A 14876-nucleotide genomic window follows, 5' to 3' on the forward strand; every position below is an offset into this window, starting at 1 on the left:
GAGAAAAAAAAGGAATATCTACATAGGCGTACAGAGGCCCATTATCAGCAACCATCACTCCTGTGATCCAATGGCACGTTGTGTTAGCTAATCCAAGTTTATCATTTTAAAAGGCTAATTGATCATTAGAAAACCCTTTTGCAATTATGTTATAGCACAGCTGAAAACTGTTGTTCTGATTAAAGCAGCAATAAAACTGGCCTTTAGACTAGTTGAGTATCTTGAGCATCAGCATTTGTTGGTTCGATTACAGGCTCAAAATGGCCAGAAACAAATAACTTTCTTCTGAAACTCATCAGTCTATTATTGTTCTGAGAAATTAAGGCTTTTTTCATGTGAGAAATTGCCAAGATCTATAACGCTGTGTACTACTCCCTTCACAGAACAGCGCAAGCTGGCTCTAACCCGAATAGAAAGAGGATTGGGAGGCCTCGGTGCACAACTGAGCAAGAGGACAAGTACATTAGAGGGTCTAGTTTGAGAAACAGATTCCTCACAAGTCCTCAACTGGCAGCTTCATTAAATAGTACCCGCAAAATACCAGTCTCAATGTCAACAGTGAAGAGGCGACTCCGGGATGCTGGCCTTCTAGGCAGAGTTGCAAAGAAAAATCCATATCTAAGACTGGCCAATAAAAATAAAAGATTAAGATGGGAAGAAGAACAATGACACTGGACAGAGGAACTCTGCCTAGAAGGCCAGCATCCCGGAGTAACTTCTTCACTGTTGATGTAAGTAAGCATTTCACTGCTACACTTATGAACCATGTGACAAATAACATTTTATTTTGATGTGATTAGCAACAAGTGGCAGAAAATTTACATTTTTAGTATCCACAGATACATTACCATCAAGGACACAGTCAATCACAGTCAATTGGCCACTTCAGGTGGACTGATACTCTAATCTGGAATAATTTTGTAAAATATACACATCATATAATATAATGACCTAAAATAGTCAATAATATAAAAATGTGATGTACAATGTTGTATCAGTTCACTATGTGACAGACTTGACATATGCACAGACAGACACACTGCAACTGTACCACATCCATACACGCTTGAATCCAGCCAAATCAAATCCCACATCCCACCATCCACAGAAGGGCAGTGTGTGATCATATCCAGCCCCCGTAGCGCAGCTTGTTTGGCAGGTAGACGCGGCTGAGGAAATCAGGGGCTATGGAGGCCAGGGACTGGATCTCAGCTTTCACCTTGCTTCGTTGCATCATTTCCATCTGCAACAAGGACAAAACATGTCTTAAGAGATGTGCAAGAGGAAGATGAGCAAACAGAGTTCATCCTGGACCACCAGGTGTGATCTTATCTACCACAGAACAAAAATATAAATACAACATGTAAAGTGTTTCATAAGCTGAAATAAAAAATCCTAGACATTTTCCATATGCAAAAAAGCTTATTTCTCTCAAATGCTGCTCAAATGCTGGACCTGGCTGCCAAGTGGATGGGCCTATGCCCTCCAAGGCCCACCCATGGCTGCACCCCTTCCCAGTCAAGTGAAATCCATAGATGAGGGGCTAATTCGTTTATTTCAAGTGACTGATTTCCTTATATGAACTGTAACTCTGTAAAATCTTTGAAGTTTATATTTTTGTTCAGTATATTTCACAACATCTGTCTTGAAGTATCCCAAATACTAGGGAGCTGACAGCTCTCAAACAGATTCCACTGTGCTGTGTCACACCTGCAAAATGGCTCAATTGTAGTAAAAACAAACTCAAGAGAACACTACCTAGTCTTATAAAACAGGAGTGAAGGACTACAAGCGTATAGTTTCTTCAGAGGAGGGTAAATGGAGACTAGGGACATGTTTACTAAACAGACCAACCCACATTGCATTCAACCATTCTCTGAATGGGTTGAGAGGTGGGAATACAACCTGGGCGAAGCACACATTATCTTCTAAAACTTTCCTCTCCCTTATCTCTAATAACAGACTGACTGCAGTCTCTGCATCTGTCCTCGTGCTCCTAGACCTTAGTGCTGCTTTTGATACCATCGATCACCACATTCTTTTGGAGAGATTGGAAACCCAAATTGGTCTACACACACAAGTTCTGGCCTGGTTTAGATCTTGTCTGTCGGAAAGATATCAGTTTGTCTCTGTAGATGGTTTGTCCTCTGACAAATCAACTGTAAATTTCGGTGTTCCTCAAGGCTCCGTTTTAAGACCACTATTGTTTTCACTATATATTTTACCTCTTGGTGATGTAATTCGGAAACATAATATTAACTTTCACTGCTATGCGGACGACACACAGCTGTACATTTCGATGAAACATGGTGAAGCCCCACAATTGCCCTCCCTGGAAGCCTGTGTTTCAGACATGAGGAAGTGGATGGAGGCATATGTTCTACTTTTAAACTCAGAAAAAACAGAGATGCTATTTCTAGGTCCCAAGAAACAAAGAGATCTTCTGTTGAATCTGACAATTTAAGCTTGATGGTTGGTTGTAGTCGCCTAAAAAAAAAAAAATGTGAAGGACCTCGGCGTTACTGACCCTGATCTCTCTTTTGACAAACATATCAATACTGTTTCAAAGACAGCTTTTTTCCATCTACGTAACATTGCAAAAATCAGAAACTTTCTGTCCAAAAATGATACAGAAATATTAATCCATGCTTTTGTCACTTCTAGGTTAGACTACTGCAATGCTCTACTTTCCGAGTACACTGATAAAGCACAAAATAAACTTCAGTTAGTGCTAAACAAGGCTGCTAGAATCTTGACTAGAACCAACAAATTTACTCCAGTGCTAGCCTCTCTACACTGGCTTCCTGTTAAGGCTAGGGCTGATTTCAAGGTTTTACTGCTAATCTACAAAGCATTACATGGGCTTGCTCCTACCTATCTTTCTGATTTGGTCCTGCCGTACATACCTACACGTACACTACGGTCACAAGAAGCAGGCCAACTTACTGTCCCTAGAATTTCTAAGCAAACAGCTGGAGGCAGTACTTTCTCCTATAGAGCTCCATTTTTATGGAATGGTCTACCTATCCATGTGAGAGATGCATACTCAGTCTCAACCTTTAAGTCTTTATTGAAAACTCATCTCTTCAGTAGGTCCTATGATTGAGTAAGGTCTGGCCCGGGAGTGTGAAGGTAAAACGGAAAGACACTGGAGCAACGAACCGCCCTTGCTGTCTCTGCCTGGCTGGTTAACTTCTCTCCACTGGGATTCTCTGCCTCAAACCCTATTACAGGGGCTGAGTCACTGGCTTACTGGTGCTCTTCCACGCCGTCCCTAGGAGGGGTGCGTCACTTGAGTGGGTTTAGTCTCTGACGTGATCTTCCTGTCCGAGATGGCGCCCCCCCCTGGGTTGGTGCCGTGGGGGAGATCTTCGTGGGCTATACTCGGCCTTGTTGTCACGTCCGTCGTAAGGAGGAGACCAAGCCGCAGCGTGATAAGCGTACATTCTTCTTTATTTAAACTAATGGACACTGAACAAAATAACAAAACAAACCATGAAGCTAATATGGCTAGTGCAGACAGGCAACTAAACATAGAATAAGAACCCACAAACACCCAAGGGAAAATGGCAACCTAAATATGATCCCCAATCAGAGACAACGATAAACAGCTGCCTCTGATTGGGAACCAATTCAGGCCACTATAGACCTACATATGCCTAGACTTACAAACACCCCATGACATACAAAAACCCTAGACAATACAAAACAAGCATACCCACCCTCGTCACACCCTGACCTAACCAAAATAATAAAGAAAACATAGATAACTAAGGTCAGGGCGTGACACTTGTCTCAGGATAGTAAGTTGATGGTTGAAGATATCCCTTAAGTGGTGTGGGGCCTGTGCCTTGGCAAAGTGGGTGGGGTTATATCCTTCCTGTTTGGCCTTGTCCGGGGGTATCGTCAGACGGGGCCAGTGTCTCCAGACCCCGCCTGTCTCAGCTTCCAGTATTTATGCTGCAATAGTTTGTGTGTCGGGGGGCTAGGGTCAGTTTGTTATATGTGGAGTATTTCTCCTGCGTTATCCGGTGTCCTGTGTGCATTTAAGTATGCTCTCTCTAATTCTCTCTCATTTTCTCTCTCGGAGGACCTGAGCCCTACGACCATGCCTTAGGACTACCTGGCATGATGACTCCTTGCTGTCCCCAGTCCACCTGGCTGTGCTGCTGCTCCAGATTCAACTGTTCTGCCTGCGGCTATGGAACCCTGACCTGTTCACCGGACATGCTACCTTGTCCCAGACCTGCTGTTTTCAACTCTCTGGAGACAGCAGGAGCGGTAGAGATACTCTGAATGATCGGCTATGAAAAGCCAATTGACATTTACTCCTGAGGTGCTGACTTGTTGCACCGTCTACAACCACTGTGATTATTATTATTTGACCCTGCTGGTCATCTATGAATATTTGAACATTTTGGCCATGTTCTGTTATAATCTCCACCCGGCACAGCCAGAAGAGGACTGGCCACCCTTCATAGCCTGGTTCCTCTCTAGGTTTCTTCCTAGGTTCATGCCTTTCTAGGGAGTTTTGCCTAGCCATCGTGCTTCTACACCTGCATTGCTTGCTGTTTGGGGTTTTAGACTGGGTTTCTGTACAGCACTTTGTGACATCAGCTGATGTAAGAAGGGCTTTATAAATACATTTGATTGACTGCACACATTCTGTTCTTTAACTTTCTTCTCCCTTATCTCTAATAACAGACTGACTGCACACATTCTCCTTTTCCATATTTGTATTGTATGTAAACCACTCATAAATGGTAGCCCTCCCCCCTCTGACCTCTCTCTGCCAGGCAGGTTGGCAGGCCAGGTAGGGTCTCTTCAGCAGGCTGGTCAGTTTATTCTGGTCTCTCTGTGTGAGGGGGATCAGAGCATCCTCAGGTACTCTCAATCTAAAGTACAGAAGGGTTATGATCAGTACAGTTTTCAATTCAGTTCGTTCAAGACATGAACAGTCATATTATCAGACATACAAAAATATCTTAACTGTAAATAGCTTTGGATGATGGTCTTCTCAATGACCATATTAAGATAGAAATAATCATTCAGTTGCTACAACTGAAACAAAGGAAATATCCTGACAAAGTTACAGCTCTCTCCATTTCTGTCCAAACTGTATAAAATGTGGATGCTTTTGATTATGCCCTGTACAGTTAGAGTCTTAGGTGGAGCAGGCTTGCAGACTACAATTAAACTTGACTTATGTCAAAACCCCCTTTTCAGGCTAAGACTGCTCTAGCTGACATATACTTAAAACTCAATATACACTCCAAAACAGCTCCTCAGGGAGAGAGAAACAAGCGAAGGCAACAGCAACAGAAACCAAAACAAACAATCTCCAAATCCCCAGAATATAATCCCAATTAGAGGTAGGAAGGAGGAAGTAGCGAGTGGTTGTCTCCAAACCTCTGGAGGTCAGAGGGGAGGAGGCCTAGCCACATAACGCTGGGGACGGTCAGACTGTGGGCCTGAAATGACATGGCCTGAGGGGAAAGATACACACACAGAAACACGTCAATACACAACCAGACAGATCGACAAACTGTGCATAAAACACACATATGTGAATACATACAACCATATACAGTGCCTTGGAAAAGTATTCATCCCCCTTGGTCGTTTTTCCTATTTTGTTGCATTACAACCTGTAATTTAAATTGATTTATATTTGGATTTCATGTAATGGACATACACAAAATAATTCAAACTGGTGAAGTGAAATGAAAAAAGGAACTTGTTTCAAAAAATTATTTAAAAAACTAAACGGAAAAGTGGTGCGTGCATATGTATTCACCCCCTTTGCTATGAAGCCCCTAAATAAGATCTGGTGCAACCAATTACCTTCAGAAGTCACATAATTAGTTAAATATAGTCAACCTGTGTGCAATCTAAATGTCACATGATCTGTTGCATGATCTCTTTTTATATATACACCTGCTTTGAAAGGCCCCAGAGTCTGCAACACCACTAAGCAAGGGGCACCACCAAGCAAGCGGCACCATGAAGACCAAGGGGCTCTCCAAACAGGTCAGGAACAAAGTTGTGGAGAAGTACAGATCAGGGTTGTGTTATAAAAAAACATCAGAAATGTTGAACATCCCACGGAGCACCATTAAATCCATTATAAAAAAATTGAAAGAATATGGCACCACAACAAACCTGCCAATAGAGGGCCGCCCACCAAAACTCACGGACCAAGCAAAGGGGGCATTAATCAGAGAGGCAACAAAGACACCAAAGATAACCCTGAAGGAGCTGCAAAGCTCCACAGGGAAGATTGGAGTATCTGTCCATAGGACCACTTTAAGCCTTACAATCCACAGAGCTGGGCTTTACAGAAGAGTGGACAGAAAACAGCCATTGATTAAAGAAAAAAATTAGCAAACACGTTTGGTGTTTGCCAAAAGGCATGTGGGAGACTCCCCAAACATATGGAAGAAGGTACTCTGGTCAGATGAGACTAAAATTGAACCTTTTGGCCATCAGGGAAAACGCTATGTCTGGCGCAAACCTAATACCTCTGATCACCCCGAGAACACCATCCCCCGAGAACACCAATCATGCTGTGGGGATGTTTTTTATCAGCAGGGACTTGGAAACTGGTCAGAATTGAAGGAATGATGGATGACGCTAAATACAGGGAAATTCTTGAGGGAAACCTGTTTCAGTCTTCCAGAGATTTGAGACTGGGATGGAGGTTCACCTTCCAGCAGGACAATGACCCTAAGCATACTGCTAAAGCAACACTCGAGTGGTTTAACGGGAAACATTTAAATGTCTTGGAATGGCCTAGTCAAAGACCAGGCCTTAATCCAATTGAGAATCTGTGGTATGACTTAAAGATTGTTGTACACCAGCGGAACCAATCCAACTTGAAGGAGCTGGAGCAGTTTTGCCTTGAAGAATGGGCAAAAATCCCAGTGGCTAGATGTGCTAAGCCCCAAGAGACTTGCAGCCGTAATTGACTTTGGGGGGGTGAATAGTTATGCACGCTCAAGTTTTCAGTTTTTTTGTCTTATTTCACAAGAAAAAATATTTTGCATCTTCAAAGTGGTAGGCAAGTTATATAAAACAAATGATACAACCCCCATCCATGTTAATTCCAGGTTGTAAGGCAACAAAATAGGAAAAATGCCAAGGTTGTGAATACTTTTGCAAGCCACTGACATGCATATCGTACATAAAATCACACACACATTCAGACACACAAGTCCACCTGGGGTATAATCATATAAACCAGAAACACACATGATCATAAATGCACTCACATACAAAAACCTCACACAAATGAGATCCCACGCAATCACTTTACTTTTACCCTTCATGTCACTTCAAATGCTCAGATATAGTTGACTGCTCCCTTTTTTCAACTTAAGAGACCAGAATAATTACATATTTCTTGCACCGAGACACTGCACAAGCCACGTTGGATAATGTACAGAAATACACAGGCATGGCAGGACTCACCACTGATCCGTACTTGTAGATGCACATGATCTCAATGCCTGGGAAAATGAGAGAAAGACAGAAAGAGAAAGAGACACGATACAATCACCACCATACCAGAGCAATTATCCTCTGAGATATGTAGCTAAGGGGACAGAGAACAAAGTAAAGTGTTACACATGCGACTCGCAATGTGATGTGAGGAGAGCGGAGGGGGGCAGAGAGGTGCTGTATGGAGAGGGACAGTCAGTGTCAGTGAGTCCAGGGGCCCCAGTGTGATGATTCCACTGGGCTAGAACACACCAACACAATTCCCATTCTAACCACCCTGACACATCAGAGAGGCCTGTTGGCTGAGCAGGACATGCAACCCCTGTGTGTGTGTGTGTGTGTGTGTGTGTGTGTGTGTGTGTGTGTGTGTATGTCTTTGACAGGATAAAATAGTGGAGAGTATTACCGTAAGGGTCAGCATCCACCAGAGCAAATATAGGGATGCGCAGGGTGTCCCAAAGCTTTCTCACCATCAGCCTGCTGTTCACATCCGGGACACCTTTACCCTGACACAAACACATAATAGATTTACAATAAGTCATATGATTAACACATTACATTTAAAGCAATAGCTCAAAAGAAAACAATAAGTAGGACATACTGTGATCATGATGCAAAGAGATAACTTGGTGCAAAAGTCATCATCGAGCAGTTTCTGGAAGGTGGCGTCCTTCTCCACTATCAAAACAAACTTAGCAGATGACACAATGTCTGGAGAACAGGTCAAGGTGAACACAAACATGACTGATGGACTCTTCCTCACCAATAGATAAGAGTGGGAGGTGTTAGTTAAAAGAGGAAGGAAGTCTTACAAGCTCTTTACAATATTGCTGAAATATCTGACATGATTATAAAGGATACTCCTGATCCCGCCAACATTAGAAGAGACTGGAGTAGCCTGAGAACACAATTAAGAGACACAATTATCAACATAGCAAGTTACTGTTAGCTTTCAAACAACAACAAAAATATAATGAGAAATGAATCTAGCTGTTTGGGTGTCAGTTGATTTATGCAACCCACAAACAGTAGATAGAATACAAGTAAACAGTTTGAGTTTTTTTGGTTTTCTGAACAATTATTCTATAGACCGAGTGATTAGTTCATTGGTTGAACCTGGAGATTGTGGCCAGAAAGAGGTGAACACAGGATTTATTAAGTTTGGCTGAGACTAGAGACCTCTGTTATGTCATTGAAATGGGAGAGGTTTAGCACTGTTAAACATTCATGGCGAATGATGATACTGTATATTGTAACATTATAGGTATCTAACCCCTGAACAAGGCAGTTAACCCACTGTTCCCCGGGCACGAAAGACGTGGATGTCGATTAAGGTAGCCCCCCGCACCTCTCTGATTCAGAAGGGTTGGGTTAAATGCGGAAGACACATTTCAGTTGTACAACTGACTAGGTAACCCCCTTTCCCTGACATTATATGCATATTCAACAGGCATATGACCATTCTGTGACGATGCTGAGATGTTGGGGGAATGTATTTAGTGTTAGTGGGACCTACAGTGGAGTTGGAGTGGCAGTCCACCTTGGTGCTGTCCTCCTCCAGGTAACAAAGATCACCTGAGATGAAGCCCTTGGACGTAGCTAGCTGGAGACCGTTAATAAACACACACACACACGTGGACACACAAACGACAATGCTTTTGAGTCAAGTTGAATTTCATTGCTCTTTGATCATGGAAATAATGGAAAATACATACACAGTTGCTTCCTGTACGAGGCAGAAAATTGGCTAAAAACATGAAAATAACTGAGTGCTTTCATGTGTTAGCCCTGAACTAATCATAACATGTCGTATCAAAAGGTATTTCCAAATGTTTTAGTATGATTTTATTCAATATCAGGCCATTGTTGCCTCCTCTTGAACTGAAATTGTACTCTCACAAACGCACACTCACATACTATATACACACCACATGTAGTCTTCTGCGTGGAACCTTGAGCATGCAGGAGATGTCATCCACAATGGAATCGACAGTCCTCTGTGAACCAAAAAGCTGTGTGTCGTTGTAATAGATGTCCCTGTGGAAACAAGAGAACTACTTCTCAAAGTACTGGTGTTAAGGCAAGAATGTATTTTTTTTATGCGTTGGCTATCTGACAAGACATTACCTTTTTGTGGCATATACGTTGCTCTGCACAAGTTTGTAGATGGTGGATAGAACCTTGAGAATGTGCCCTGCATAGAAAACCCAGTTAAACATCTGTATTATAGGCTACCAGTATATTGTAATATACCAGTACAGTCTAGAAAACCATTCAATCAATCCCCTATGATATCTGATGATAGGTCATTTCATCATCAAAGTAGTTAATTCAGGATTTTCTTTAGGATGGATAATGAAATCCATAGTGAAAAAAACTGATCCAGGAAAGCTTCTCTGACCATAATATTTCTGTCTGTCAGCAGCATAAGACATACCATATCGTTGCAGTTTTTGCAATTAGTTCATGTAAGCCCAGAGAGGATAAGAATGAAAGCCACATAAAGTAGGGCTGATTAAATTCCTTAGAGTAGTTTAAAGTTTGTGAATTTAAATAATGTAACTTTTTCTGTGCACAGCTGAAGGAAGGGGGAAGTGAGAGAGAGAGACAGGGGGGGGGGGTTCTTTCTTCTCACCAAATTTAGTGACAGACGAGGAACAGTTGCTCCGAACTGTGGTGACAGAACTTCCAGAAGTCATTTGAAGGCCAACGGCTTTGTCAAAACTCAAAGTTGGGAATGAAGACAAAAAAAATTATTAATAATTTACCAAATCTGAACATTTGGTCTCCTATCTTTGATCAGCTTTGTAAAGGAGCCCGCTAACTTTATGATCCTTCTTAGAAGAATCACAAACCCTGGGGGATACCTGTGATAGGCCTCCCCCATACCTCGACTGCATTTCCTCTGTGAAACCTTTGCCTCCCTATCTGTGGGATTCTCACATTTGAAAGGGCCGAGCCAGAATGTGCTTTAAGCTGTCAGGAGGTTTGATGTAGACTCAACCAGACAGTTCACTTTGTTCTAAGCATGACATCTCCACAGCCTGTGCACATTAAAGACCTCCACAAACTGCCAGATTTGTGTGTGTGTTTGTATGTGTAGCTGGTGCTTTTTAAATATTTAATCAAACTGACACCTATTCAGTCAGGAAGTTATTTCAGCTTCAAGGATTACGGTTCCAAACTTTAGGTGATTCTATTGAAACAATTTCCACCCCACCAATCCCTTTTGACTTCTTAGCTCTCTTACACATTCAGATAGAATGAGAGATCAAAGAACTAAAGGATTTCCTCAAATGCATTTAACAGCAATTTAGACCACTTGCAGAACCTGATTTATCAAATTGAGTGCAAAGTTCAGTTTACACAACATGACCACTTATTTCAAATGTAACTTTACTAGGTTATTCTGTATTTACATAACATAAATAAGACATCTGTTTTACAGATGTACATGTTTATCTTGCTAAAGGTCAAACAGAGTGAGTATGGCCCAAAAGCTTGACATTATAGTAACAAAGTGAGTGGCTTACCTTACATTGGACAAGCTGGATCGGTTGGGTAGGACCAAAACTGGAGCTTCATCTTTGGACAGACTGGTGACTATCTCTAGAATCACCTTTTCAATGAGGATTAAAACTTCCTGGCTGTACATAAGAAATTACCAAATAAACCTTGGTGATAGGTATAACTAGTAGTAGCCAGTAACTAATGGGAAAATCAGTGGACCACAAATTCAAAACTGATTCAAACAATCCTATCATTTTTTCATAAGCCTAACCACGTTAAAATGTATCCTTTAAAGTTTCAACTCAATCATGAAAATAAAGACTACGGCATAGTAAAAACTACAAGCACTAGGCAAGTCAGTTAAGAACAAATTCTTATTTACAAAGACGGCCTAGTGGGCTAACAACTGCCTTGTTCAGAAGGACAGATTTTTACCTTGTCAACTCGGGTAATCTAGCAACCTTTCGATTACTGGCCCAACGCTCTAACCACTAGGCTACTTGCCGTCCGCCTTGATATTGTCTAGATTATAATAAAATGTGTATATGTAACCTAATAGCCTAGGCTATGGGCCCTGGCCCACACCAGCCTTATCAAACTGTGCTGTACATAGACCTAGCCTAGGCAATGATATCACATCCGCAAGGGTTGTCTGTGAATCACACGGTTTAGAAGGAAAAATATGCCTAAATTACCTGCTGACTTCCTCATGGCTGTGTTGAGGTTCCATCATCATATCAACATTTTCCAACAACTCAAGGCCGAAATTCTCAATTTCAACGAACTGTTCAGACATGTTTGATTCCATTCGTGTGGAGGGATTTACAACGGAATTAAATTAATATGAATAGGGCGTCCGTACATGTATATGTTAACCGAGAGCAAACTCGCGCGTGGAATAATGTTGTTTGGCGCGAAATCAAATCCACACACAAGGGGTGTGTTCGTAAATTCAATCTAGAGTGCCAGAGTGTGATCGGAGTATGCTCTGGGTGTTCGTAAATTCAGAGCATAGTCAGATTGTCCGTTCATCAATTCAGAGCGTTTCGCTCTCGGGGCGTTCCGAGCGCACACTGGACGGTCTGGCCAGTGAGTAGGGTTGATCCGAGCGTTCTGAACCACAACCGCAGTCATGCACCCAAGCTGACTGGCTAACGTTGGCTAGCTTGCTAGCTACTTCCAGACACGAACGAGAGAATAGCTCACTCTGACCTCACTCGCCAGAGCGAATTTACGAACGCACCCAAGATTGGCGAGGTATGTGAGCTGCTCAAAGACTACACACAAGACATGTTCAGAGAGAAGGCTCAAGATCATGATAACTAACCCTTTTCGTAGCATGTGTGGTAAAATGGGTCAGTACTCAGTAGGCCAACAATGTTCAACAGTTAAGAGTAAGATTATACTGATGCACCGGGCTAAGGCCCGCAGTCAAGTGATCATTTAGAAGAAAAAAAAATAAACCAGCCTCCTATTCATTTTTTCACTCTGTATAAGCCTAAAGCTAGGGCCGAGATGCGTTGGTTTTACGTTTAAAAATAAAGAATCACTTATATGATCATCAACTTCCACTGTCCTTCAAGAGTTGAATGTCCTATACACTTCTGTTTGCTCATCCATTTATTCATGCAACTTGGTTGGAGACCAAAGAGAGCGAACGAGGTAGCAGCAGTCTTCCCTTCCGTGGAGTGAGTAACCTAAATGCACCCTTTTGTTCTTATGGTAGGGTAAAGTGGAACAATGTCCAGAACAATGTCCAATTGCTGACACAAAACAGCTATGTTTGGTAAAAATTTGGTAGCCTATGTGGATGATGGTCATGCTTAGGGAAACGAACTATGAAGGGAAATAAATGGCTACAGTTTACACTTTTTTTGTTAATTAACTTGATGCACGGATCCCTTTAGTGGGATCATTTTCATCAACAACCGCTGAATTGCAGAGCGCCAAATTCCCCAAAAATTGCAAAAAGAAAATTATATTCATGAAATCACAAGTGCAATATAGCTTAAAACACAGTTTAGCTTGTTGTTAATCCACCTGTCGTGTCAGATTTTGAAAATATGCTTTACAGCGAAAGCAATCCAAGCATTTGTGTGAGTTTATCGATCACTAGACAAAACATTACGAACACCTAGCAGCAATATAGATTGGTCACAAAGTCAGAAAAGCAATAAAATTAATCGCTTACCGTTGATGATCTTCGTATGTTTGCACTCACGAGACTCCCAGTTACACAATAAATGTTCCTTTTGTTCGATAAAGATTATTTTTATATCAAAAAACCTACATTTGTTTGGCGCGTTATGTTCAGTATTCCACAGCCTTAGGCAGGTCAGCAAGGGTTGACGAAAAATCCAAATAGTATCCGTAGAGTTCGTAGAAACATGTCAAATGTTTTTAATAATCAATCCTCAGGTTGTTTTTAACATAAATAATCAATAATATTTCAACCGGACGGTAAACTATTCAATAACAGAGATAAAGCAAATGTCGAGCTACAACTTTCACGCGCATTAACTAATGGAAGGACATTCCGCTATCCACTGACGCGATTTGATAAATCTCGCTCATTTTTCAGAATAAAAGCTTGAAACTATGTCTAAAGACTGTTCACACCCTGAGGAAGCCATAGGAAAAGGAATATGGTTGATATCCCTTTAAATGGACGAAAGGCAGTGTCACGTTCCTGACCTATTTCTGTTATTTTGTTGTGTGTGTTAGTTGGTCAGGACGTGAGTTTGGGTGGGCATTCTATGTTTTCTGTTTCTATGTTGGTTTATGGGTTGCCTGGTATGGCTCTTAATTAGAGGCAGGTGTTTGGCGTTCCTCTAATTAAGAGTCATATTTAGGTAGGTTGTTTCACAGTGTTCGTTGTGGGTGGTTGTCTCCTGTGTCTGTGTTTGTCGCACCATACGGGACTGTTCGGTTTGTTTTGTTATTCGTCATTTTTATGTGTAGGCTATTTTCCCTGTTCTTGCGTTCTTCGTGTTATGTGAGTCCGTCGTCCAGGTCTGTCTACACCGTTTGTTATTTTGTTTAGTCAAGTGTATTTCGTTTTCGTGTTTTCGTTAATAAATCATGTCTTCAAACTCCGCTGCATTTTGGTTCAATCCCTGCTCCTCCTCTTCTGATGAAGAGGAAGAGGAAAACCGTTACAGAACCACCCACCAATCCAGAACCAAGCGGCATGAAGTCGAGCAGTGGCCTGCTACACAGGAATCATGGACTTGGGAGGAAGTATTGGAGGGTAAAGGACACTGGGCTCACATTGGGGAATATCGCCGTGCTCGTGAGGAGATGGAGGCAGCGAGAGCCCAAGAGCAGTGGTATGAGGAGGCAGCAAAGAGACGTGGCTGGAAGTCCGAGAGGAGACCCCAAAAATTTCTTGGGGGGGGGGGCTAAGAGGTAGTGGGCCGAGGGCAGGTAGGAGACCTGCGCCCACTTCCCAGGCTTACCGTGGAGAGCGGGAGTACGGGCAGGCGCCGTGTTACGCAGTAGAGCGCACGGTGTCTCCTGTACGAGTGCATAGCCCAGTGCGGGTTATTCCACCTCCCCGCACTGGTAGGGCTAGATTGGGCATTGAGCCAGGTGTCATGAGGCCGGCTCAACGCGTCTGGTCTCCAGTGCGTCTCCTCGGGCCGGCTTACATGGCACCAGCCTTACGCATGGTGTCCCCGGTTCGCCTACATAGCCCGGTGCGGGTTATTCCACCTCCCCGCACTGGTCGGGCGACGGGGAGCATTCAACCAGGTAAGGTTGGGCAGGCTCGGTGCTCAAGGGAGCCAGTACGCCTGCACGGTCCGGTATTTCCGGAACTACCTCCCCGCCCCAGCCCAGTACCACCAGTGCCTACACTACGCACC

The 14876-nt window shown here is 42.7% G+C and overlaps 1 protein-coding gene across 2 annotated transcripts; it reads right to left on the reverse strand.

Moving 5' to 3' along the window:
* Nucleotides 1-756: 756 nt before the first annotated feature.
* spo11 (SPO11 initiator of meiotic double stranded breaks) lies at nt 757-13294 on the reverse strand. 2 transcript variants are annotated; one of them, XR_008760490.1, is made up of 14 exons: nt 11706-13294; nt 11034-11147; nt 10136-10224; nt 9628-9694; nt 9429-9537; nt 9017-9103; nt 8362-8398; nt 8102-8211; nt 7907-8006; nt 7471-7508; nt 5410-5486; nt 4784-4895; nt 3254-3471; nt 1155-1243 (listed from the first exon to the last, which is right to left on the reverse strand). XR_008760490.1 is itself a non-coding variant. In XM_055932016.1 (13 exons), the coding sequence occupies exons 1-13, from the start codon at nt 11816-11818 to the stop codon at nt 1124-1126; spliced, it is 1173 nt and encodes a 390-aa protein (XP_055787991.1). In that variant the 5' UTR covers nt 11819-13294; the 3' UTR covers nt 757-1123. The 2 variants fall into 2 exon arrangements, 1 of the variants encoding a protein (XP_055787991.1); XM_055932016.1 differs by lacking the exon at nt 3254-3471 and having other exon boundaries at nt 757-1243.
* Nucleotides 13295-14876: the final 1582 nt, after the last annotated feature.

Source organism: Salvelinus fontinalis, chromosome 8 (assembly GCF_029448725.1).
Source record: "Salvelinus fontinalis isolate EN_2023a chromosome 8, ASM2944872v1, whole genome shotgun sequence".
In the NCBI taxonomy this organism is placed as follows: domain Eukaryota; kingdom Metazoa; phylum Chordata; class Actinopteri; order Salmoniformes; family Salmonidae; genus Salvelinus; species Salvelinus fontinalis.

Bases quoted from the DNA above. Each gene is read 5' to 3' on its own strand.
- spo11 (XM_055932016.1), bottom strand. From the start codon at position 11,818: ATGGAATCAAACATGTCTGAACAGTTCGTTGAAATTGAGAATTTCGGC. The intron at 4,896-5,409 runs GTTTGGAGACAA...TCTGTACTTTAG, and splicing joins CTCCCCTCTGACCTCCAGAG to ATTGAGAGTACCTGAGGATG. The intron at 1,244-4,783 runs GTCAGAGGGGGG...TCCTTGTTGCAG, and splicing joins AACCTGCCTGGCAGAGAGAG to ATGGAAATGATGCAACGAAG.